The sequence below is a fragment of the Cryptotermes secundus genome, unplaced genomic scaffold (assembly GCF_002891405.2).
Source record: "Cryptotermes secundus unplaced genomic scaffold, Csec_1.0 scaffold17, whole genome shotgun sequence".
Classification (NCBI taxonomy): Eukaryota; Metazoa; Arthropoda; class Insecta; order Blattodea; family Kalotermitidae; genus Cryptotermes; species Cryptotermes secundus.
In genome coordinates, this window is record NW_019729207.1 from 197,720 (window position 1) to 225,059 (window position 27,340).

At 40.4% G+C, this 27,340-nt stretch overlaps 1 protein-coding gene across 5 annotated transcripts in view; it reads right to left on the minus strand.

The window, feature by feature from the left end:
• Positions 1-2,876: 2,876 nt before the first annotated feature.
• Positions 2,877-27,340, minus strand: part of LOC111865355 (tubulin alpha-1C chain) — a 55,891-nt gene continuing 31,427 nt past the window's right edge. For all 5 annotated transcript variants that reach the window (XM_023853303.2, XM_023853304.2, XM_023853301.2 and 2 more), the window contains 9 exons: positions 25,300-25,522; positions 25,079-25,183; positions 24,375-24,571; positions 12,112-12,293; positions 10,126-10,222; positions 8,885-8,983; positions 6,781-6,930; positions 6,449-6,638; positions 2,877-5,906 (listed from right to left, as the gene is read on the minus strand). In XM_023853303.2, coding sequence (XP_023709071.1) covers positions 5,806-5,906; positions 6,449-6,638; positions 6,781-6,930; positions 8,885-8,983; positions 10,126-10,222; positions 12,112-12,293; positions 24,375-24,571; positions 25,079-25,183; positions 25,300-25,522 — 1,344 coding nt within the window. In that variant the 3' untranslated portion in view covers positions 2,877-5,805. The remainder of the gene's footprint in view (positions 5,907-6,448; positions 6,639-6,780; positions 6,931-8,884; positions 8,984-10,125; positions 10,223-12,111; positions 12,294-24,374; positions 24,572-25,078; positions 25,184-25,299; positions 25,523-27,340) is intronic.

Consider the following 27,340-nt stretch of genomic DNA (forward strand, 5'->3'; position numbering starts at 1 on the left):
TGGGAATTAGCAATAGTGTCATTGTTATTTGTCACTGAGAAAATTAAGTATATGTTGCTGACTCGTCACCAAAATGCAGGGCAAAATCATGACATAAAGATAGGTAACAGATATTTTGAAAATGTGGCACAGTTCAGATATTTCGGAACAACGATAACAGATCGAAACCTGATTCAGGAGGAAATTAAGAGGAGATTTAACTCGGGTAATGCTTGCTTACCATTCAGTCCAGAACCTTTTGTCTTCCCGTCTGCTGTCCAAAAACATAAAAATTAGAATATACAAAGCTATAATTTTGCCTGTGGCCCTGTATGGGTGTGAAACTTGGTCTCTGACATTAAGGGAGGAACACAGACTAAGGGTGTTGAGGAGAATATTTGGACCGAAGAGAGATGAAGTGACAGGAGGTTGGAGAAAACTGCATAATGAGGAGCTTCATAACTTGTACTCTTCTCCAAGTATAATTAGAATGATAAAATCAAGGAGGATGAGGTGGGCATGGTATGTAGCATGAATGGGGAGAAGAGGAATGCATATAGGATTTTGGTGAGAAAGCCAGAAAAAAAAGACTCTTAGGAAGACGAAGACATAGGTGANGTTATTTGTAGTTCCGACCTGTAAGTGGTCAATAAATCTATTCACCAATCAAAAACCCGTCTATAATCATCCCTAAGTCGTGAAAATAGAAAGTGTGTGTTCAGATTTTGTCTTCACCTTTTTTGTGCGGAACAGTTTTCGTTCTGATAAACATTTAGCGAGTTACACACGAAATGTGGGCAGATAAGTATGTAGGTGTTTATGTGAAGTGTCCACTACTGTCGTCCGCACTAAGTAGAAAATGAAATGGCTCTCAATATTCCGTAAAACTATTATATGTGAAGTTTAATTAAAATCGGGTTATCTGTTTTTCATGCATACAGACGGAGAGATTGACGGCACAAATTTTGATATCACTTGGCAGGGCTGCGAGTGGGGATATAAAAAGAGGAAAGATTTAGTAACTGGCTATTCTTAATTCTAAAAATGGATTCGGCTATAAATTCCCATCATTTTTACACATCACATGGCTCCTGTTTGCTGGCTGATGATAAATGTACTTCGTCAGCAGATATCTTCTTAGTTTTCATACAGTTAATGGATTCTAATTTTTTTGGTTACAGATTGCTAAGGTCAATCTACCATGTTTTTTCCTCTTCTTTAACAGCGCGGAAATCGAATTTATAACACAGTATTGTACAGCCACAAAGTGATATATGACTGTGCTGACTACAAACAAAAGCAGACGCTTTTCTGCCACGAATCCAAATTCGCATACAAAGAAAGATCTATCGATGATGCGGCTAAGGAAATTAGATTAATGTAAAGAGAATTACATTTCGATAAGTAAAATATATCGTAAAAGCCATCTCTCTAACAGGCCGTGTAGACCCATTGGGTTATGAGATATCGAGGCTTCCACATTTTCTAAACAATCGGCTCACAGATGGTGAGGTTAAGTAAGCTATTCCTGTAACAGGCAGTGGAGACCCATACGGTTGTGAGACGTCGAGGCTCCCACATTTTCTAGACAATCGGCTCACAGATGTCTGTAAGGTTGCTTTAAGTGCTGGCTGTCCTTTACCCCCAGGAAGATTCCTGGTACTCATTTCTGTTAGGGGCTAAGTCGATCCGAGTGCCATAATGTAGCCTGAAGGATTAGGTAAATTGAAAAATCCAATGACCTCAGCAGGAATCGAAACCACGATCTTCCACCTTGCAACCTAGTGTCTCAAGCAACTAAACTACCACTTGGTTGACAAAGAATGTGGAAGGGGCAAGGCCTAATCTGAAGTACTGTCACAGCATCTGGTAAGAAGGACCGAGGAAAATCATGATAAACCTCAGTTCAGTGTAGCTGGCATCTTGGTTGAGTGTGTCCCCAGGCACCTCACAAATTCAAGTCAGGAGCATGACTGCTTGAGCTAGCTTGCTAAGCCTTTTTGGTAGGTAATGAATCAGTACAAGGAATTTTCTTCGTTGGAATTCAAACTACATACATGATTCACAGTACCTGGCCATCATGCTCTGTATCTTGGAAATTATAACCCATAACAGATATGTGTAAATATAAAAAATGGTTCATTTTGGGGAGGGAATTTGAAAAGCTGTTAATTTTGCTGTTTTATACCTTGGTTTGGGTCCAAGTTACTTTCTTTCCCCATTCCTTCCTTCATGAGGAAAGCACTGGACCTCCGAGAACAATATCTTCATAGTAACCATGGTTAAAAAACAGGCTCTGAAGAAGTTAGGAACAGACTACAGAACAATAAAAAACAGCTTGGCTAAAAGACAGTTTAATAAATATTACAACTCCAGAGAACAAGGTGCAAACAGTAACGCTATATATTATCTGTGATAGAACACCACACTCACACACATATATATATACAAAAGCCTGTGAGGTACAACTGCTGTGGGAGGCAGAAGGCTGTAAAGGTTACTAAACATTTTACATTTCCACCAGTTGCCTCACACCCAACAAGCTTGCAGCAATAAATAAAGCTTATGAATTAATTTTTTATTACTCAGAGCATGTTTAAGGAACTGATAAACTATATATAAGGTAAAAAAGTTACAGTGGGGAACCTGGTAGCATAGTTGGTTGAGGCACTATGTTACAAGCCAGAAGGTCAGGGGTTTGAGTCCCGATGAGGTGGACTTCTTTCAATATACCTAATCCTTTGAGCCAACTATGGTCCTGGGGTCGATTCAACCCCAACAGAAATGAGTACCAGGAATCATCTTGGGGGTAAAGGGCTGCTGGTGCGTAAGGCTGACAACCTCACCGCCATCTGTGAGGCGATTGTCTAGAAAATGTGGGAGTCTCAACGTCTCACAACCTTATAGCCCTTCATGGCCTGTTACAGGGATTAAAAAAAAAAAGTATAATTGTACTAAGCACTATGCCATGCAGACATATGGGGCAGTGGAAGTGTAGGTCCACCATTGACCTCAGCACTAGATGGAGGTGAGTGGTCCCTTTCATGCTTCAGCCACTTTACTCCTAGGGAAAGAGGTCCTGGTACCCACTGGACAGTAGGCTGAGTGGGCCTTAGTAACCAGTCTGGATGCTGTGGAGAAAAGAAGACCTTTTGCACCTGCCAGGAAACAAACCTCAGCTGTCCAGTCTGTAGCCCATCATTATACTGACTGAACTATCCTGCCTTGTTCAGTTGAAACAAGTATCAGTTCAAAGCTTAAATTTGGCACCTAGGTTGCAGTCCGTTGTGACTGTTAGGTAGATTTATATTTGAAAGTATTGCAAAATGGTTCTCAGTAATGAGACAACATTTCAACTGCTAGGGCAAGTGAACTGGCACAAGCTGGCGATACGGAGAGTGACAACTACCATGGGTCACATGAACATGAAACAGACAGTCCCAAGGTCAATGTCTTTGGAGCAACGGCCACCAGGATCACCAGATCTCATTGAACCCATGGACTTTTTTCTTTTGGTGGCTTCTTAACGACAATGTTTATGCCCTTCTGTTGCCAAAGATACTATGGCCCTAGTGTCACAGAGGCCTCTGCAAAAATTGGCCATTATATTCTCCAAAAACTTATGTTAAGAGGTTAAATATCTGTTCAATGTTAATGAGGCCTTTCATGGTACAAACACTGAACTTTATAAGCTCGTCACAACATTTTTTGGGTTGATTTTTCAGAAGATTTGGATTTCTTAACTGGACTTTTCATGTGCTCTGAGTAACAACATAATTATAATGATAGACACCCTGCATTTGGACGTGGCACCAGCATACATATCCCTGGCTTGGAGACTTATCTCCCCTCCAGTGCATTCTCACAGAACTCTAAGTACCAATACTGACAATACTGGACGGAATGTGCATAAAAGTAAGGTGCAAAGGTCAGTCATGAATCAGACGCCCATTTTGAGAACCTTTTTGGTAGCATGCATCTGCTTTCATACTTTCTTCTCATAGAATTATTAGGCACTCTTTACAAAGCAAAGAGCTCCTTAAGTAGAAGTCATGTCTCACCACTTCTGAATTAAGCAACACATAAGCATTTAGCATTCAAGACCTTCACTAAAAGTTGTTTAGAAATTCTGATTTTAAGCTATACTGATCTCCAAGAAATACCACTTTACTTTAGGCTGTGGATTGAAATGTACAGTGGCCCCAGCACCTCTGGCAACCAAAAAAATTTTGGGTGGTGATTAATTTATGGCTTGACAATCTTACTTGGTCACTTGTTGATAGAGGGCCACATCCGAAGAAGTGAAGATCAACCAAATTCAATACATTGTAATAATAAATGTCTCTTTCAAATTCAAATTTTTTCTCCCATTATCTTGTGCCTGGCCTTTGGGTATTTCAAGCACACTGTACAACAGAAAGAAATGAATCTTGTGCACTGTTTGAAGGTGACAACCACAGCAAGGCACCTTGAAATAATACTGATCCAGGTTTTTTCACAACCAAAATGTTTGGCTAGTACATTTTCAAAAAGTCTTTGACTCCTGTTTAAAGCCAGAAATATACTTTTTTATGTGTATCATGAACTATTGATCAAATTGTGGTAAAATTCCATCTGACAAATCTTTACATAATCTACAGAGAAAACAGTGTTAATGACAACTGTGCACTACATTATAGAATACATATTTTGCAGTCTTGTTTAGTCTCTTGTCAGTGTTAACTGGAGTGACATTATTACAATATCATTAATTACGTTCACATTTCAATGTTTTATGAAACATAAAAGGGGTTTCATGTTCATTTTGCCATTTCTATTTACATTTGTTTTACAAACTGAATTTGAACACAGTAACATCAATGCAAGTTTTCAGCTCAGACTCAATACTGATGATACTTCTTCTTCTTCTTCTTTTGACATTTCTTCTTTTTAAGGCTCTTCACCTCTCTGTCTTCCCAAAGCCCCTCCTTCTCAGTGTCCCCCATGGTTTTCCTTCTGCGTAACGTCTTTTCCAGTTGTTCCTAGACTCATAATTACTGAACATAAATTTCTGTAATAAATTATATCATCTCCTCCTCTTCCACCTCCTTTCTTCCCACCACCCCTCCTCCTCCTCCTCACCCAAGGACTGGATGCTGCAAGCTCTTTATGAAGTGTATGCACTGTACTGGCTTACACTACCGATGCTTGTACATAATGACCTGATGATGACCTTGTAAAGGGCGAAACATGTAGCTAAATGATGACAAGACATTGTATCTGATGTCTACAGAGTTATGAACAACCAATGGCTGCATAGTACAGTACAATATCTATACTTAACAATAACATCGTTGTGATGCCGCAAGAGATCACAGTTAACACAGTGTGCCAACAGCGCACTGTAGGCTCTGCCAACAGGTCTGTTATCATTTTCCCGAAAATGCTTATCCAGAAGAACCTCCTGAAACCTGTATTACATATTTCTTTCTGGTGTCAGATGTTTAGAATGCAGTGCTGAGCTCTCAGTACATTATATACAAAAGAACACAACATGATGTTCAGGTACAACATTCAAACGCTCATGTTAAAAATGTTGACACATATCTGTGATGACTACCAACGTCTATCTTGTGGAATATTACAGGCTCTGGTGATAAAACTGTATCAGTTGGTAACACGTGATGCATTGTCGGTGAGTGTAAATGTCAAAATGAATGTGCAAACCAAGGTTCTTGTGTATTTCTTCAAACAGAGGAATAAAAATGTACTTCTATGTGCTCATGTTGCTTGATACAACTTGACAACGTGCAACACCGGTCATCACATCTAACATTATCATCATTTTCAGTACTCTTCGTTGTCTTCATCAGAAGCCGCATCTTCCTGCACTTCCTGGTAATCCAGTTCCAGAGCTGCAAGATCTTCCCGGGCTTCTGAAAATTCACCTGTGGATCCAAACGGTGCCAAAGTTGAAATCTGGGTTACTGACTAGTTCCAACGTTGAATTCAAAGGGAATGAGAATCATGAATTTGGCAGTTCTTTTTGTACATAAGGGAATCATATCAGCGAGGGTAGAGTTTGCTAGTGATAGGATGTCATACATAATACTAGGAGGTCGCTGGTGTCATATCATTGTTCTAAATGTTCACGCCCCAACAGAAGATAAAATTGATGATATGAAGGACAGGTTCTATGAAGAGCTAGAATGCGTATTTGATAAATTCCCCAAATAACATATGAAATCATTTGCACTGATCTGGTAGTACAGTTGACACGAAATGGTGAGGACAATACTGAAAGAAGATATCAGGTCTGAAAATTCAGCTTCAAGTTTCAGTTATTAAGTATAATTCCAAACATTAAGAACTGAACTACATTTAGATATTTTTATTATAATGAAGATAAGTCATTGAAGTTATTAAAAAGGAGAGCTCACTATGGATAAGAATGTGTTTCAACTTCCACATTACATAACCACCAACTCACCTTCTTCCATGCCTTCGCCAACGTACCAGTGAACAAAAGCTCTCTTTGCAAACATCAGATCAAATTTATGGTCTATTCGCATCCAAGCATCCATGATGGCTGTGGTGTTGCACAAGCAACAGACTGCTCGCTCTACCTTTGCCAGGTCTCCACCAGGAACCACTGTTGGTGGTTGATAATTGATACCAACCTAAAAAACACAATTACTATACCTACAACCATAAAGCGGAAAAATTATTGTACTTTTTGTGAGAAAAAACGTAACCTGCGTTTACACAGAGGTATTTAGTTTGCGAGATGTATTGATTTCATGCAACGTCTGTTATGCTTGCCTTGAAACCTGTGGGGCACCACTCAACAAACTGGATGGTTTTCTCCTTCTTGATCATGGAGATGGCCGAGTTAACATCTTTGGGCACCACATCACCACGGTAGAGCATGCAGACTGCCATGTACTTCCCCTTGCGTGGATCGCAGTTCACCTACTGACACATGGTAATTATAGGAACCATACAGGATACCGCCACTCTCCTATTTCAATTTGATTTCTTTCCTTTTTAATACGGTTTATTTAATGATCATCAAGGCCAAACAGTGTCAGATAATTGGATGAAAGTAAATGAATTTAAAAGGACATGGAAGTGGTTGTGGCCAATTTAAGATATTATCTTGGTATTCACCTGAAGAAAGGAAACCACAAAAACCTCAGTCAAGATAGTTGTAATTCTGACAGAGATTGAAACTGGGCATGTCCAAAATACCAGACAGAAGCGTTGCTGCAAGAACCAGACTGCTGTGACACCAACTGAGCTATCCTGGTTCCTATAATTTTATTTTTAAATAATGTAAACAAAATACTGAGAACACACTGCAATGTGTTCATTTATTATTTTACTGTCACAACTATTTAGCGAAATAGGTAAAGTGACTGGCTACGGGCTGGACAACCATGGGGTTGGAGTTCAAGTCCTGGTAGAGGCAAGAATTTTCACTTCTCCATGTTGTCCAGATGAACTCTGGGGCCCACCCAGCCTCCTCTCTAATGGATACCAGTGGCTCTTTCCCCTGGGAGTAAAGCGGCCAGGAGGTGAAGCTGACCACTCACCTCCAAGTAATGCCGAGGACAAGAAAACGTGGGTCTATACATTCACTCCCCCATATGGCTTTATGGCATAGTGCTTAATTAGTTAAGCACAGGGACAACTTTACCATATTTTATGAAAGTCAATTAGCAACATTTTTATAAATACCTTTCAAAAAAGATTATGGTGTTCTGTGATGTGATGCCAAGTAATCTGGCAGATAGGTACCAAAATTTTGGAGTAACTTGCTGCTTCCCTATTCACCCAGCTATGAGACTATATATCACATCACATTCCAGAGGAGAGTAATCTCAGTATTTACTGCCACAAGAACCAAAAATTTCATGCCTCTTATATATTACAAAATATTTTAATATTAGCATCATTATTTATGGTCGATATTTTTCCTCCTTTAACATAGCGTTCCATTCCAATAGAACTTTGAGGCATGAACAATTTATATACACACACATCATGTTATTTTGTGCGTGCAATAATGTAAGCAGTGGAATCTTCATATTCACTCTTCGCTTATCCAATTCTGACTTCTAGCCCATTTAAATACCAGCTCACACTGACAAGTTGCAAGTGAATTTAATGTTTGCTTCTTATAAGGAAAGAGTTCATCAAACTTAATTATTAAGTTTATCTAAAACAGGGCACCTCTGGAATTGTAGAATATTTCTTCCTTTTGTCCCATTCACTACATTTTGTTTTCTTACAAGTAAATTTGAAGAGGATGGATGTCAGTTAGCATGTCATTTACAATTCTTTTTGCTCAACGCATCTGCTAAGAGTATATGGTACACAATTATAATCTTGTTAAATATTATTTAAACAAATTTCAGGCTTCAAAAGGCTAGAGCAGTGGCTATGGACAGACAGATAACACAGCTGTGATGTATGTGACCACAGACTACGAAGGGAAGGTGGAGGTTCTGTTATCCGAGATCATATCTGCCTTCCATATAGCACTCCCTGCATCTTCTTAAAAAGAAAAGGTAAAGCTATCCCTGTAACATAGCCCACAGGGTTGTCTGATGTCAAGGTTCCCACATTTTCTAGACAATCGGCTCACAGATGATGGTGAGATTGTCAGGCTTACATGCCGGCCAACCACTGTTTACCCCCAGGAAGATTCCTGGTACTCATTTCTGTTAGAGGACAAGTCAACCCCAGGGCAATAGTGTGGCTGGAAGGATTATGTAAATTGAAAAATCCCAAGACCTCATTGGGAATTGAACCTGCGACCTTCTGGTTTGTGGCATAGTGCCTCAATCAATTACACTACTGTGTGCCCCCTTATATCTGCTTGTATATCACATAAAGACAGGCATAATGGTTACACTTGTACCATCTGGTTCTGTGGTTCAAAGCAGGCCTTGGTTATCTCAGCAACTGTCACTTGCTCGTGGCCAACCTTCTCTGCTGACAACACAGGGGCATAAGTGGCCTGAAAGATAAAATTTGTTTGAATATGCAACTATGTAAATGTAAAAAGAAAATGCTCAAGTGTCTTAAACAAATTTAATTTTAGCCAATTTTTACTGACTTTGTTCACCATTCCAGTTTTCCCAAATAAGAACTGTTCTAAAAAGGGAACTGTTATGGAAATGGACACAGTACAGACTGGGAGATTACTGCTCATATTTTGAGGGAACCTGATGACTCCACCCTTCAGGATTGATGAGTAAAATTTTACTATTCTATCCTGAAGATGGAGCCAGCATGAACCAGACTATAGAGCATCACATCTTAGGAGAAAATAACGTTCACAGCCATCATTATGAGGACATCAAACCTCATGGTTCTATACCTCATTTTAGAGAGAGACAGGAAATGGGAGAAATTTCAACCCTGTCAGGGTCCCAGGTAGGGCTTCCTTCATGCTCTGGGCCTGCAGCTCTACCTGGTGGTGAAACAGAGTATAAATCTCTTCATATTCTCTCTACCTGGAGATCGAAAATAAACTATTTTTGAAAGATTGTGATCTTACATAAAACAAGTTCTTGGAAGAACTACTAATCACCTACTTTTCTGTCACTACATACTGAGTATCTGATATGACATAGACCACAAAGAAAATTTCGCATCCAAGAGTTTTTCCAATGTTGCGGGTGTATTAATTGATGTGGGCACATGTTTAGTGAGCTGTTGCCTAGTGATGCCTGTTTCTTCTGGCTCTACTATTCCAGCTTTCATGCATTAGGAGAATATATAAACATACAGACAGCAAGATGATCTTACAAGTCTCCTTTTTAAAAAAATAAAAAGAGGCTTATGTGATAACCTTGCTCTCTGTCTGCCCATCTGTCTGTGTATCCCCGTAACTTTGGGGTCTTATGAGATCACCTTGCTGTGTGTCCCCCTTAATGTTTTCGTTTTATATGCAGTCTGTGTCATATTAGAGGAAATTGGGCAAATAGTTCTTCCCAGAACTTCCTGAATTTTTTTTCAAAACAAGGAAAGTAGGTTAACAAGTGGGACAATGGTCAAAGTCTAAATAAACAGCCTTAAATGCTGTGTCAAAACACCATTAAACAACTTTAAAACTCAACTTAAATAAATTTGCTATCACAAGTGAACCCGACATACCAGAGGGAAATGGATGCGAGGATATGGCACCAAGTTAGTCTGAAATTCAGTCAGATCTACATTCAGAGCTCCATCAAACCTCAAGGACGCTGTGATGCTGCAAGAAATATAAACATGTAAACAATTACAATGACAAGATGCAGGTACATACTCATCTAACTGAAAACTCGGGTCAGGGAAAGAACGAGCACAGATTCTCCATCATCCATCTCCTTAGCTGCTACATCCCTTCCTCCCACTTCTAAGTGTCACTTGTATTTTAACTTCTATTCCTTACAGGCTCTCCTCTGTCTGCATTCTTGGTTTGTTAAAAGTGTTGTCTGAGGGGATGGGGGCACTGTGGTACTGTGTATGATTTATGAGCCTCACACTCCCCAGCTCTGCTGTGGAAAGGAACTTCGGCAGGTAAGTAACTAGTATCACATGACAGGTATCCATCTAACAGACAATAATCGCCCTGAGCTCTGTATTCTCTCTACAGACCACTATGCATTACCAAAAATCTTTCTTTCAGATGGCAGAACACAGCAGTGCACATGTGCAGTGTTCTAACAGCCACCACTCCTCTCCCTGCAAACCCCTATCTGTGTGATAACTCAAGAAATATGATGCGAACAGCAGGGTGCGAGTGTAAGGTACCAATCTCAACCCACACCAGCCCTCATCCATGTTCACTCTTTCCTGTACTGGAGAGCAACTTTCTTCGGGTATCATTTATGATGATGTCAGTATCTAGAATACTCGTATACTGTGCTGAATGGCAAGATGACTGATGAAAAATGAATTGTGGGGATTTGGAAAGAAACAGTTATAACCTAACAAAGGTGCTATTTGTCTGGAGCAACTGAGGAAAACTGTGAAAACATTTCAGTCAGGATTGCTGGTGTCCAAGCCGAGATTAAAACCAAGCAACTCCTGAATAAAAACCCAAAATAAATTAACTGACCACGAGCAGAAAAGTCCTTCTAGAGAAACTAATAATCGCTCCGCTAGCCAAGAAATTTCCTGCCTCTATGAGGCTGTTATGGTTCCTTACCGTGCCCACAAAATCACATAAACCCAAGGCCCTGCATAACACTTCATAACACATGCATAATTTTACGATAAGGAGTTGCTAGACCCCAACCCAACTTGCTGGTTGTTCATGACTCTTTATTTCAATATTTATTTTCTGTGATTTAGGGGGACACACAGTAGTGTAGTTGGTTGAGGCACTATGCTAAAAGCCAGAAGGTAGCAGGTTTGATTCCCCGATGAGGTCATTGGATTTTTCAATTCACCTAATCTTTCCAGCTGCACAGTGGCCCTGGGCTTGACTCAGCCTCTGACAGAAATGAGTATAAGGAGTAAAGGTGTGGCCAGCACATAAGGCCAAAAGCTTCACCACAATCTGTTAGCTGACTGTCTAGAACACAAGGGAGCCTCGACATCTCATGACCATATGGGCCTCTATGATCTGTTATAGGGATACCTTATATTTACTTGTGACTTATTTAATGATGGTGTCAGAAGCTAAAGACTATGCCATGAAATGTATGGATGATTAGCTGCTGATGAATTAGGAAGGCTGCAAAAGGAAGAGATGAAGGCCTAATTTGAGGTATCTTCCTGATGTGTTTCTAGACACACCAAAGAAAACCAGGATAGCTGGTCTCCAGTTCCAGATAAGAACCCAGGATCTCCAAAATACAAAGTAGGAGTGATACTCATGTTACTTGAAGAAACAGGTTGGGAGAATGTGAATTGGATTCATCTGGCTCAGGACAGGAATCAGTGGTGGTATCTTGTTACCACAGTAATGAACCTTCAGGTTACATAAAAAATGTTGGGAATTTCTTGAGTAGCTGAGCAACTATTAACTTAGCTCCATTGAGTTAATTTTAATCTACATATATATCATGGATGGAGGGAAATGTGAACAGAACTTTCAGCAAAGTGGGAAAATTGTGTGGAAAGATCAATGACAAAAACTGAATAGTCACATACCTTGATACAATCTGTCCAATAAGCCTGTTGAGGTTCGTGTATGTTGGCCGATCAATGCTGAGGTTCCTTCTGCAGATTTCATATATGGCTTGATTATCAACAATGAAGGCAACTTCGCAGTGCTCCAAAGTTGGGTGTGTATATAGTATAGCATTGTAAGGTTCAACAACTGCGGTTGAAACCTACAGTACATCCAAATTCATGTTTCATTAACAACACAATCAACTAACTGCATGTAATTATGCTTTTATTCTTTGCAGTGGGGTGAGACTCAGTCCCGCGGTCCTGTGGCCTCAGATGGGCCTGCTGCATCAGCTCTTGATGATATGAAGGTTGTTGAATTAGACCTGATTGGGGATTCTTCTAGGAGCAGAGGTCATTAAAAATAGCCCCCATCAGTGTTGAGGCAGGTATCCTAGCACCAGCCGAAGGACATTCTGTGCAAAGAGATCCCTGGGCTGTAGCTCAAACCACCACCAGATTCTCAACATCTTTGTTCACCCCAAATCAATGGCTATATAGCACTTTCTTGAGGGGGTTGACCACTTGGAAGTCTCACAGCGACAGGTCCAGACCGAATGGGGGTTGGTCTGGCCTCTTCCGCTGCATGGAGTGAAATGCGTCCTGAATAATGAGGCCTTCATGAGAATGATGGGACGCTATCTCTTGTTGGTGGTATGAAAGTCTTAGTGGTTTCCACAATAAAACTGTATGTAGGTGATGTTGAGGATCTTAGGGGTGTATATTCAGACTGGAGGAAGATGTCAAGGCCATCATAGTGCGCTGGTTCTTGCAGTAGCCCAGGGAGTTCTTTGTAGATGGTATCTATTAACTGGTGCATCAATGGGACCCCTGCTTCAATGTCTGTTTGGAATATTTTCAATTGCCTCCACAGCTTTGCCCTGAAGATTCCAACTGGTTTCATTTTAACAACCATCATAGATAACACAGAATATTGCAGCAATATTAAATGGTACAGAGGAAAATGTTACTACTTGGAGAAAAGAATGCCTCATTGCCTGTATGTCCACCATTAATCTAGTATGGATTGTCCTGGGACTGGATCCATGTTGAGAAGAAGGAGACTAACCACCAGCTAGAACTGATCATGATGTACCATTGTCTAAAACATTCAGAAACATAGCTGATGATCAGCCATTTTGCATAACATTAATTCAAATGAACTGCTAGCATTCAAGGATTAGGAAGTGTGGAACAAAAACAAAAATGCTGAAAGACAATAAATACTCACTTTACACATGATGGCTGATGTATTCTGGGATGTGATGATATGTATTTTTGCCTTGTGGTTTATTTTATGACACAGTCAATATCTCAGACTACCCGGTGTTGAATTATAGTATAACTGGCGAACAGTGAACTGGAAGTGATTTGGAATGTGAGGCACTATCCAGGTACTTGTATGGAGAGACAGAAGTAAACCATGAGAAACATCAATTTGGACACTTGGTGTCGTGGACACGATTCGAACTGAACACTTCTGAACACAAGCCTACAGCATTAACAGTATATGAAACCGCTTGGTTGTGACCTTATGCAGTCAGCTACATTGTTACCAACATTTCAGTGACACTCAAAATTTAGTAAAAAAAAAAAGTAAAGCTATCCCTGTACCAGGCCGTGAAGGCCTATAGGGTAGTGAGACGTCAAGGCTCCCACATATTCTAGACAGTCAGCTCAAAGATGGCGGTAAGGTTGTCAGCCTTATGCACTGGCTGCGCTTTACTCCACAGGAAAATTATTTAATTAAATCCTGGTACTCATTTCGGTTAGAGGCTGAGTGAACCCCAGGGCCATAGTGTGGCTGGAAGGATTAGGTCAATTGAAAAAAATCCAATGACCTCACCGGGACTTGAACCTGAGACATTCCGGCTTGTAGCATAGCCCCTCAACCAACTACACTACCGCGTGCTCCCAAAATTTAGCAAACTTGTCTAAAACGTCTTTGATGTTATATTATCACCCGACAGTGACACACTCATTACATCACCATTCGCCAGTTACTAGATTCGCCACACTGGAGATCTCAAACACAGAGGACATCACTTGCACAAGGCACCTACCCTAGGTGTGATGTACACTCAAAGATGTTTCAGGCAGACAATAATGATCTGCAAGGCAAAATCATGTTGCATCCCACAAGACAAAAACCTTCATGGCCAATGCTGCGAAACCCTAAACTCTTGCACTCAACTTACAGTTAAGTAGGTTGTGTGCAATTATAATTTAACAGCTACCAACCATTCAGCAACCACTCCAACCACCTGCTCACCAATCCCACAGACAGGAACCCAAAATTCTCCCCTCATAGATAACAGGCACAGTCACAATAACTGGAGATCTGTCACTACACATGACACATCATTTTTGACCATCTGTTTATTTTGAAATTCTTCAAATTAAATTGGAGAGATACCAACATTCTATATAGTCACCCACTACATTCACAAATTTGCTATATATGACTGAGGCCACACCAATACATTATTACAAATTTTCTTTGCAAAATTCTATCTTTTGGGATACAATGTCTTGTAGTCCGTTGAAAGTCAATTGGTATTCTGGAGGAACATTTTTGCCTCCATCTTCAGGGTCAAAGAATAAGATAGCATAAAATAGGTAGAATGCTACTTGCTTTATGCCGGCTTCTTATGTGGCTTATTCTTTGGCGACACGTTCCTCCAAAACGTCACTTAACTTTCAACGGACTATATGGCAATATTTTTCTGAAGACAGAACTCTTCATAAGCACTGCTATTAGGACCTCAAATCTCGCATTTCTGTGAAAAGTCCCATGATGGATATTTGAAATCTCCCTGCAGCTTCTGAGAGTATAACCTACACATCTTAGTCCACATTTCACTGCTGTACGGGCAACTTCTTGAGAAGTTCAGTACACAGCTCTTTCGAATGGTACATATGTATATTTGTCACAGTCCATGACATTATACTATTTCTGGCCATCTTCGAAAGGTACATTTAGTGAACATGAATGTGTAACTGCATCTGCGATGTATGAGAATCAAGAAAAATTATTCTTGAAGGGTTCCTGTGATGATACATTCACTTGGGATTACTGAGTTTCTGGACCATCATCTAACATCCTGCAAGAACAGCGTTTCAGAGACTGGATCAGTTTCCATTTTTGGGTGACATGACGTGGAGGCACCTACTCAGGTTAAGTTAGAAAGCATTAATCCCAGTTAATGTACAACTGAGAAAATTCTTTCTAATGGATGCAACTCAGTAGGTGTGTCTGCAGCTTTTCACCTACAACTAGAAACAGAACCAATTTCTGAAATGTTGGTCCTGTTTTAAGAACGCAAGACAATGGATAAGATCAAGAGACTGAGCATCCTCAGAAAAATCACGTTTAAATTAAGATTACTGTCTTCTGGGACATGACACAATATACTTTACTAGTAGACATGTACAAATAGTTTGGAGAAGCCTGCTGCAACAGGTACCTCAAAAATGTTGTTACATACCTACCAAACATGGCATCAGTCAACAGAAGACTGTAGCTTTACTATTCATGACAGTGTGAATCTTAGATCTTGTGTTTAAATTATTTTCTCCTGTTTCTTAACCTACCCGGCAAAATGAATAATAGCACTATTTCCTGAATGGCCTGTTTTTTGTACACCAATGTACACCATTAATGGAAACAGAAGAATTAATCAGTTTTGCAATAACAGTTTTAAATTTACATCAAAATCTCAATTAGCTATCTACTTCAGGCAATTCCATTTTACTATCTTTCATAGCTATAGACAATTCAGAAGAAAGTATGGTGCATGATACTTTATATAGGAAATAAAAATTGTGGAAAATTTTAGAAGCAAAACCAACTACGACATGCCGCTTTGAATATTCATATTCTCTACGTCAGAAATGTAATACTGACTGTTTGTGAACTGATGTGAATGAACAAATAATTAAAACAAAATTTCATAAGCTACAATATTAAAAAATCAGTGGTATAATACAGTGGAACCTCGCTTAATGAGCACATCTCATAACGAGTAATTCACATAACAAACAAAACAAATTGTAAAAAAATGACTCGCTTAATGAGCGATGTTTCGCATAATGAGTGACGGAGGGGAAGTCCCAGATTGTGCACTTGCTACATCAGTCTGTGTTTAGCACTCATTCCGCTAGCATCTTAGTGTCGCTTGTGATCACACATTTTTCCAAACTTGTGTTCAGACATATTATTTGTGATCTTTTTGGTGCAAAGTTTAATAACCCTTGCAAAAATGTCCCCAAAGAAAAAGCCGCAAAAAGTCAGCCATAAGAGAATAAAAATAACCGTAGAAATGAAACGTTAAATCACTGAAAAGCGAGAACGAGGTGTGAGCGTGGCTGATCTAGCACGCACATACAGTCGGTCTACATCAACGATTTGCACGATTTGGAGTTGCATTGTGTTTCACAGCAAGAAGTTGTGGAGGAGAGTTTGTCAGAAGAGGAGGAGGAGGTAACAGCAAAGCAACAATCTTCTGGCGCAATAAGAGAAATGCTGAAAACATTGGAAACTGTTGCATCGTACACTGAGAAGCATCACCTTAATAAGGCAGTGGCTATGCGCGCTACAAATTTATTTAATGATAATGCTGTGTCGCATTTTCACCAAATTTTGAAGCGTCGGCAAAAACAAATGTCTCTAGACAACTTTCTAGTAAAAAAGAATTAGATATGTATTGTCGCGTATCGGGCGTATATCGCGACAAATAAATTCTCGATGTATTCGATGTAGCGAATTTTATTTCACATTCGCACTTACAATCACCCAAATTACAGATTTACGGTTACTGCTATCTGCAGTATCACAATTAGTACACTCGAAATGCCAGAATACCACTGACTAGTTGCTGGCTAACTCGGCGGTAGCTCCAGGACTCACTGACTGACTCGGTACAACTGACTCGTACCAGCTGTGCAGCTCACTTATATAGCTGCAGTGCTTGCTTGTTGCCTAATGAGTGCCACGTCATCCTGTTACGTCACCGCTGTTGATTCGCCTTGCATAGTTACCCGGTTACGGGGCTCGGCTATCTTCGGTTCCGCTCGTGACGTCACCGCGCATAGCTGCCAGGATGCGGGGTGATTACTCGCCTATTACGCGAGCGTTACGTTACCGCTGAGGGGTGGGAGGGGAGCGCTGACTCACCCACCGCGTCACTGCTGGTGTGGGGGGGGGGCTCGGCTTTGCGCAACATGTCACAGTATCATAAATAATAAACTAATTATTTCTATTTTTTTTTGTTTTCTGCAAATCGAATTTGCATTCCAGGTTGGTTCATTCCGCATAGACGAAAAGATAAAAATGATTCACGCTCCTTAACGATGTATATATAATTTTCTTTGAATAAACGTTATACATAAAATTTTTTGAGTATTTTTTTCAGCATGGAACGCATTATCGTATTTCACATTAATTTATATTGGAAAAATTGTTATCCTTAATGGGTGTTTCGCATTACAAGTAAGATTCTGAAACGAATTATGCTCGTTAAGTGAGGTTCCACTGTATTTATGGCTTTTTTAATAATACCATTACTAGCTCAGGTTATATACCACTGATCAGTGAATAATGAAGTGAAAAAGACATGGAAGGGTGTGGTCATGGCCTAATCTGAGGTACTATCCCTGAATTTTCCTGGAAGAACTGAGGAAAACTGTAAAAAGATCCTCATAATGCATAAATGGCATCTGGACTGAGATTTGAAGTCAGAACTTTCTGAATATTAAGCAGGGGTGGTACCCAACCCAATCACAACATTAATGATTAGCTCCATGTCTCCTGACATAACAGATGCAGTATTTAATATTATACATTGCAACCTCGATCTTACACCTTTGAAGGGGCTGCCTAAAATAAATACAAAATCCTGAGAAGTGTAATTAGGAAAATTAAAATGATGTAAGCAATGCATAGAAAAATGTGGGTTGCTTTATACAATGACTTTGGCAAGCAATTTTATATATGTTTGTTTGAACACAACAACAACGTAAGTGCAAAGACAATGGCCTGCATACCATGCCATTTCTTTAGTCAGCAAAGCCTTGAACACGAGCTAAACAGTGTAATTTTTTGCCTGAATGTTACGAACATAATGCACCAAATGTAAAACTGGGCAAATTTCCATTGTTGGGACTTAAAATGAAGTGTAACTTCAAGAATCATACATAATACTTCCCAAATGCAAATCCAGAGTGTTAGCTCTAGATCAACCTGTTTAGTTTCATTATGATTATGATAAACAACATTTCTAAATCAGATCTACCTAGACATGCTTGATTAAAATCTACGTAGTCAAGGCCGAAGAGATTCTGTCATGAACCATTCATGCTTATCTAACACAGAAGTAATAATACAACATGCTTTCAGCAAAATACGACAGGAAAGAGAGTAGGACTCCTAGAGAAGGTGATGTGCTGACAGATTCTACTCAGTTTTTTCTTTAATCTGGTTCTAAAGGTTCATCTCTCCATTCTATCACAGTATTTAGTTTGAATTCTACTGCTAAATGATCTCTGATCTGTTACTACGGTCCAGTCCTGGCTGGATTTCCCATGCTCGTATTGTGTCACTACATTACACGCTGCTTCACAGACATGCAACCCTTAACAGTGGTATCCAAGTAACACATAAACCAGTAAATATAAATGCCATCTGCAGTGAAGCATCAGGATATGAAGTAAAACCGGTCGGCTTAATGTCCTGGCTGAGTGGGTTTGGAGCCACTGTGGATACAATGGTAAAGCTAAAAACTTGAGGCTGATGGGGCCTGACCAATCATTGGCCAGTTTGGAGTTATATTCACAAATTAAAAATCAGTTGTGTTATTATCTTCTGAGAAGAAAATGTTGTCTTTTTCATATATAACTCGATTGCTGAACACCACACTACTCCAGTTACTTTATTTCCAAATATTTCACAATTTACATTACTTCTCTATGCTCACATAAAGCAGAAAGAAAAATACAAGCTGTATAATAATTTGGTCCCATTGCTGCAATATGCGACTGAGTCAAACAAGCACTCATTACTGCATAGTGTGATAATCGACTAATCCAGCATCCAGAAATAATTCACTTCTTTGGCTACATCATTCAGCTTCATTCAATGGGCTATAAAACTGAACTTTTACTTTTTACCTTAAAATTGCATAATTTTTGGAAAACGGTGAGAGAATAATATGCAGCAAAACGGCCAAGGAGCAACTTTGAGGAAGACATATATACAAAATTATGTACAGGGTCTACCGGGACAGGAAGAGTATAGTGGAAAAAAGGGAGTTTGGAAACTGAAGAAGGATGTTAGGAGAAAAAAATGAACAGCACAGTCGGTCCATATGTAGTGAAGAACAAGATGGACCCACATACTGAGTTGTGAAGGAACAAAGATTTGGAGGGATAAGATTCTGGACATGAGATTCATTGATACTGATGAAGAAGTTGGTCAAGAAAAGGATGCAAAAATAAATGAGCAAAAATGCAGATATATATGATGAAACGGGGAGCCTGGATAGTGTAGTCAGTGTAGCGACTAGCTACAGGCTGGATGAGTGAGGGGTCAGAGTTTGAGTCCCAGTAGGATCAAGAATTTTCTCTTCTCCATGTTGTCCAGACTGGCTTTGGAGTCCACTCAACCTCCTATCCAATGGGTACTGGGGGCTCTGTCCCCGCAAGTAAAGTGGCAGGGGTGTGAAGCTGACCACTCGTCTCCAGCTAGGGCTGAGGTCAAGAAAATGTGGATCTATACATCCACTCCCCCATACACCTCCATGGCATAGTGCTTAATTAGTTAAGCACATGGACAACTTTATCTTTTTTTTTACCTTTATATATTATGAAACATAGAAAGAAATGGAAGAGGACTGTAAGCAAACATGACACTGACGTAGAAATAAACTCTGATAACCAGTGATTAGTAGGATTAGCAGAATATGTCTAATAAAAATGTTAATGCAAATTTTTGTATGAGAGAAATAGTAATTTCAGTGGGACAGAGGAGCATAGGGACAAGGATTCACACTCTGTCACCCGAAGTTTAAACTGCAATGGACATCATAAAGTACAACATCCATTCACACAGAACAGATGGGCTAGTGAACTAACCAGCTATGTGATATGTTTTCCATCGTATCTAAAGAGATTATGGGGCTCCCCCAGCCTTCTGTCAAATGGGAACAGGGGGCTCTTCCCCAGAGAGAAAAGCAGCTTAAGCATAAAGTTAACCATTTATTTTCATTTAATGTTAATTTTATTGTGTAGAGCTGTAACTCCTCTTCCCCATACACCTTCATAGCATGATGCTTGAGATGAGATGTAACTTTACCTTTACAGTATGTAAAAGGGGTTACTGGACAGCATTCAGGGTTACATGCCTATAAGAGCAAAGTGTATACTCGCAGACTTGCACCTGTGCCCACTACCAGACACTACCACAACAGCTGGAAACCTCTGGACGAGTTAGCTCTTAATGCTAGAAAACTGTAAGAATATTATCAGTACTCTAGTGACTGAATATGGCCTCATAACCTTATGGACACTTAACTCTCATACTGAATTTAGACCAAAGCATTTCAGTATATGCAACCTGAAAGTTACTTGTAAATTTAAATCAGTGCTTGCTATAAACAACTTTTTACTTCCTAGGACACAAAACCAGGAATTCTCAAATTCAAACCAAAATTATAATACAGTACTAAAGATTAAGAACTGTTACACCAACTATAGAATGGTTAGATTAACTGTCCAGTGTGACTCAAAAGTATGTTTATATATATATGAGGATTGGACCTTTAATAGTGGCAACACTGCTGTAGAAACACCATGCAACGGAACCAAATAATGTTGGCTATACCACACGTTAGTTACATACCTACCTTACCTCAGAGCAAATCGACTCTCCCTTCCCACATCACGCGCATGCGCAGTGATGAGAAGAACAGAGCCTCGTGTTAGCTGGCGGTCTAATGTAATGTTGTCACGGTGTTTTCGAAACAGGAACAACGGAGTTGGTTAAAGATTGAATGTTCCAGAGGCCGTAGCGCATGACAATGTCATCAAGGTCTTCAAGAGGCTTGCGGGGAATCTGCATTGCCTTACAGAACAGTGGCAAGGTGGGTAAAAGTCTTCAACGAGGGACCCCAAAATGTGGCACACATGTGTCAGCCAGTTTGTTCTAGTGTCAGTGAAGAAGAAGCGTGTGCTCTTTCCGCGTTACTGGAGAGTGATCGACGCCATACAATTCATGAGCTGGTCCAAGAGACAGGATTAGCGCATATGACTGTGCTTCACATTCTGAAGGAACACCTGGGCATGAGAAAAAATGCATCGCGATGGCTTCTGTGTGATTTGATGGAAATGCAGAAATGGCAAGCTGTGGCTGATTTGTTTGATCAAAGGGGCTGGGAAGTGCTGTACCATCCACCATACTCCCCAGACTTAAGCCCTTGAGACTTCGACTTGATTCCTAAGATGAAGGAACCACTTCATGGCATTTGCTTCAGAACTGTTCCAGAGATTCTTCAGGCAGTAGACCGCTCCATTTGAAATATCAACACAACAGGCGCTGCTGAAGGTATCCTACGACTTCCACATCGCTGGCAATGGGTTGTACACAATGCTGGTGACTACACTGAAGGGCAGTAAAACTTCGAAACATGCATCTATTTTGTATCACTTGTAAATAAATAGTTTCCACTATTAAAGTTCCAACCCTCATATATGTATGATGCCTTCACATGTTTCAGTCAATTAATGACCATCTTCAGAAGGCAAATAGCAACACTTGAGGAAACTACCATTACATAAATATAGTTCATTAAGTCCAAAGTTGTCCAAAGTTTTACATACAAAGATTTTAAATTAAGCTAAAATGTGGTGAGTTAATATATTAATAAACCTCTTAATATTTAAAATCTTAAACCACTGGGGTTCATGTCTTCTTCCGCTTCTATCGTCAGGAGATTGGGTAGATTGCCACCCTTGGAGGTCTGGGCAGTGTTTTTTTTTTTTTCTATATATAATTGGTTAAGAGTCTGTGTTTGTTGTTGAGCTGTTTCTCCTTTCATTGTTTGTTGTTTTCTGATGATGGTCATTAATTGACCGAAACATGTAAACTTATCATAAATATATACATGAACTTTTGAGTCACACTGGACGGTGTAATCAAATAACGCTATAGTATGGACTAGTGTGATGGACCAGAATGAATAAGCTTGTTACACCTACGTAGGGCAGTGAAAAAGTTCCAGGAATTCCCCTGCAGATGGAGAACAAGCGATAAGATAGCGCACACACTGTTGTGGTGGGGAGCTCAGCATGTCTGCTCACAGCTGCAACAGGTCTGGGCAGGTTTCAGTGTGCAGTGTCGTTACTGTTCTGTTTGAATTAGACGTGAGTGTTGGTCATTCAGCACAATGTCACAGTTCAAACAGCTTGCAAACATCATGTTCACGTGAAAATTTGGAAAATCTGCTTCAGGACATAATTGGCCCTGCAGCAAGTTTATGGTGATACAGCACTAAAGAAATCCATAGTTAACGACTGGTTTTCCCGGTTTAAGAATGGGCAGGAGATATTTGAGGATGACCAGCACAGCGGGAGACCTTCGACATCCAGAACCAAAGAAATGATTGGAAAAGTGCAACAACTGATTCGATTTGATTGAAGAATGACCATCACGGAGTTGGAGCAAGAAGTTGGTATCTCTCACGGATCCATTCATGCCATTTTGTCCGATAATTTGAAGATGAGATGCGTCAGGGCGAAGTTTGTTCTGAGGCAGCTGACCACAGATCAGATGGAATGTCACATGATGGTCGCTGGCGATCTGTTTGACAAAAGTACGCAGGACCCGATGTTTCTCAAAAAGATTCTCATTGGTGTTTGCCTACAACCTGGAGATGAAGATGCAGTCATCGGAGTGGCACACAGCGTCGTCTCCCCGGCCAAAAAAATCATTCCTCATCTGATCCAAAGACAAAGTGATGCTCATTGCATTCTTTGACATCGACGGTTTGGTGCACCATGAGTTTGTACCGCCTGGACAGACTGTTACTGGCCATTTCTAAGTGCAAGTTTTGCAGAGGTTGCGCTATGCAGTTTGGAGGAAGCGGCGTGACAAGTGGCAGGGACAGTGGTTTCTGCATCACACTAACAGGCTGAGCCACCCATCGCTTGTTTGCTGTCATCACCCAACCACCGCACTCTATGACCTCGCTCCGAGTGACTTTTGGCTGTTCCCTACTCTGAAAATGGGCCTCAAGGGGACACGTTTTGCAACCATGGAGGAAATCAAATAAAATGTGACGGCTGAGCTCCGGAAGATTCCAAAAGAAGCCTTCCACTGCTGCTTCCAACAATGGCAGGATCGATGGAGCAAGTGTGTGCACGCGCAATGGTCCTACTTTGAAGGTGATTAGGTAAGCGTTGCCGTATGTCCTATCATTAGAGTGCTATACCACCATTCCAGGAACTTTTTGACTGCCCCTCGTATATCATAACACATTTTATAGCATAAACACAACGATAAATATTTTGATCCTATACAGACGCAGTAATTTAATACAACTGTTAAAATCTGTTCTCGCATTGATATTAAATCAATATGTTCTTCAGGTATTTACACTTAATTCTGAAGTGGAATGCCTGCCAAAAAATTTAAAGGAGAAATTCAATGATCCAGTATCTCTCTATGCTTTTTATGGATATGTCTTCCACTGATCTACTCCTACACATTACAGCCATTAAGAGGTGGTTTGTATTCACAGTTTTACTGAACATGCTCACTACGAATTTGAGAAGTTCTGGAAAACAATTTGATAGAATAATCAAAATAATAATAGTAATTTGCAAGTACCTCTTTTCAGCAAAGGTCAACACTACAACACCGACTGCAATACTGTAGTTGAGCACTGCTATCCTACGGTCCTCACATAACTAACTGAACTATTTCAAATTTGGTTTAAAAGGAAAAGGTAAAAACATGCTGACAAACATTAAGGCAAACACTGCTCAGGCTACACACTATGAGGCTGAAATTTAATTTCATACCTCAAAAATAAGCATCATATGCAGAAACGTTCATATACGTATATGGTCACAACTGCTGCTTCAGTTGCAATGCATGAAATTACAATTTACTGTACTCTCATCAAAGGTTTCCAGCTGTTGCTGTATCACTTGGTGGAGGCTCATACCCATCACTGTCAGGCTTCTACCTGTGGGGCTGGGTAGATGGAAAAGGTGAGTTTGCTTTTCTTGGGAAAATCCACCGAGAGCCTCTCCATTAGGAGGGATGCGAACCCAGAACCAGTCCCACCACCAAATGAATGGAAGATAAGAAAACCTTGGAGTCCATTACACTGATCTGACATCTTGCGAATGCGATCAAGCGTCAGGTCTATGCACTCCTTTCCTGCAACAGAAACCAAAGACAAAAACTCACTCTTCCTCCTATTTCAGAAAATATTACTGCATCCCTGAAGATGGGCTGCCCTGTCTCACAACTCCCATTTCCCTCGGACCAGGTTTAATTTTGTGTGTATGTGTTTCATGTATAACTGATATAAAAAGAAGGTAAATCTATCCCTGTGACAGAACATGCAGGCCCATAGGGCTGTGAGATGTCAAGGCTCCTACATTTTCTGGGCAATCAGCTCACAGATGGCAGTGATGCTGTCAGCCTTATGTGCCAGATGGCCACCGTTTACCCCCAGGAAGATTCTTGGTTCTCATTTCCGTTGAGGATGGGACAACCCCAAGGCCATAGTGCGGCTGGAAGGATTAGGACAACCGAAAAATATCCAATGACCTCATTGCGAACTGAACCCGTAACCATCCGGATTGTAGCATAGAGAGCCTCGACCAACTATACTACCATGTGCCCTAATCTATAACCAACAGAGAGAATATTTATATTCACCAATGGTGTAATGTCCACGGGCGTAGTTGTTGGCAGCATCTTCCTTCCCTGTGATGAGTTGTTCTGGGTGGAATAAATGTCTATAGGTTCCAGTTCTCACTTCATCTGGAACATATCATGATGCAACCCATGTGAGGTAACGTAACAAAAAAAAAGAATCAGAAAACGAACAACTGTGGCTACTATTTTATTATATATATATAGATGCATCACCAACTTACCAACCACTGTAGGCTCTAGGTCCACAAACACGGCCCTAGGCACATGCTTCCCTGTGCCTGTTTCACTGAAGAATGTGTTGAAACTATCATCTCCGTAACCTATTGTCTTATCTGAGGGCATCTGCCCATCAGGGTGAATTCCATGTTCTAGGCAATACAGCTCCCAGCATGCATTGCCCATCTGCACCCCCGCCTGCCCGATGTGTATGGATATACATTCTCTCTGAAATGAACAATGGGACAAACTGTCTTAAGCAGAATTCCTTTCTTCCTGCAGTTTGGATGAGTTATCTCATGAAGGTGTGTGGTCTGCATGAGATTTCCATCCAAAATATTCTGTCACAATTTTATGGAGTGTGACTATAGGCAAGGTTTGAATTGGTGACTGATTTTATTGAACACTTACAGATTGCAACTACAAGTAACTATAGCACTATCTCTAATTCATGCACTACAGCACGTACTATGTCTTTTCAGTGTGCTGTGTCTTCACCAGTCATTGTCTGGTAATGGTTTCCAAAGCCACAGATCCCTCAATTTCCGTTTTCATGGCTTCACGTCCTTGCTGGCTGTCACCTATCTCATTATAGTTCCCAAGCTGAACTGACAGGCTTCCAAATGCCGAACCCTTCTATGTGCCATTGTGAGAATAACTCACTCACCAACCAACTCAATTCCCTCCACTTGGTCAGCCGAGTGATATGGCCTTGGAGAGGGCTCAACAAAAAACACTGTTCCTCTGTTGATGTGGGTGATATCACATGTTCCAGTGCAGTGGCACTGTCCGCCTGGTGCTGGACTGTGTGGCAACACAGTTTCCCGCACCTTTTCTGTTGTTGCATGATGTCATGAGGACATGACATGTTCCTCTGCTGTGTATGCAATCACTGTCAAGCCGATAAGTTCTGTACTGTGTCCTAACCTAGCAACGACTCTCCACATGTTACAATATCATCAAGCCACAAAGTTCAAGACCTGAGATTTAGATGGCAGTGGTCTTCTGGGTTACAACTGTGTCTGGTACATGTATTCCAGTGTTTTAGAGCAACACACTGTCTCCATCTCTACTTCTAACCTGTTCCTCCAAAACATTTGTAAATATCTACTACATATCTAATCTAATATCTACACATTATCACATCTCAGGAGACAGTAATCTTCCTGAAAGAAAATGTTTAGAAACATAACCCACTTTTTTGTGATTCGTTTTCTAGGATACTTCTTATGTCTGGTTATTTTACCTTTGCAGACTTCTCTGTGGTAACAAGCCCACAAAGCATCACATCACTTCTGTCCATATACATGCCAATAAAGTATATCAAAGTACACAGAGCCATACCATGGATACATTTCTCTTCCTCCTTTTGCTCAGGAGAGAGCTAACAAAGTAGACTTAATTTTCTTTGCACAGATCTTAAGACACAGTCAAGACGTTCCTACCATATTTACCCAAATGGAAGACAACTCTGAATCAAAGATGACCTCCTGCTAAGATGATCAGCTGCGCAAGAGTGAAGAGAATGTGTCAGAGTTCTATCGTTCACGTTGCTGATCATCCGAGAAGACTTCATAGTGTGGCATATTTGCTCAAAGCAAGAACTGTGGAGCCAGAGAAACAGCAGTTGCTAGGTAACTGCTGTGTAACATGCAACAATTGAATAACTGTTGGAAGCGGTGTTTCCTGTGCGGTCTGTTCTGAGGCTATGTACCGAGGGCCAGCTCCCATCTTGAAAGAAGTGTTGAGACGGCAGTTAGAAGAGTAGGAGGTTGCTGTGAGATGGCCACCAGCCTGCAAGGACGTCAGCCCAGGGAATGTCCATTGGTGAAGACACAACAGACTGAGAGGACTTCGTAAGTGCTGTAGTGAACTGAAGAGTGTGTGAATTAATGATAGTATTACAGTTACTTGTAGGTATGATCTGTAAATATTCAATAAGTCTGATTACCAATCCAAACCCTGTCTATAGTCACTTATGAGAAAATAATATAGTTCCTACCAAAGCATAAAATTGTGGACATAGTAACATGTTTCACATTTCTT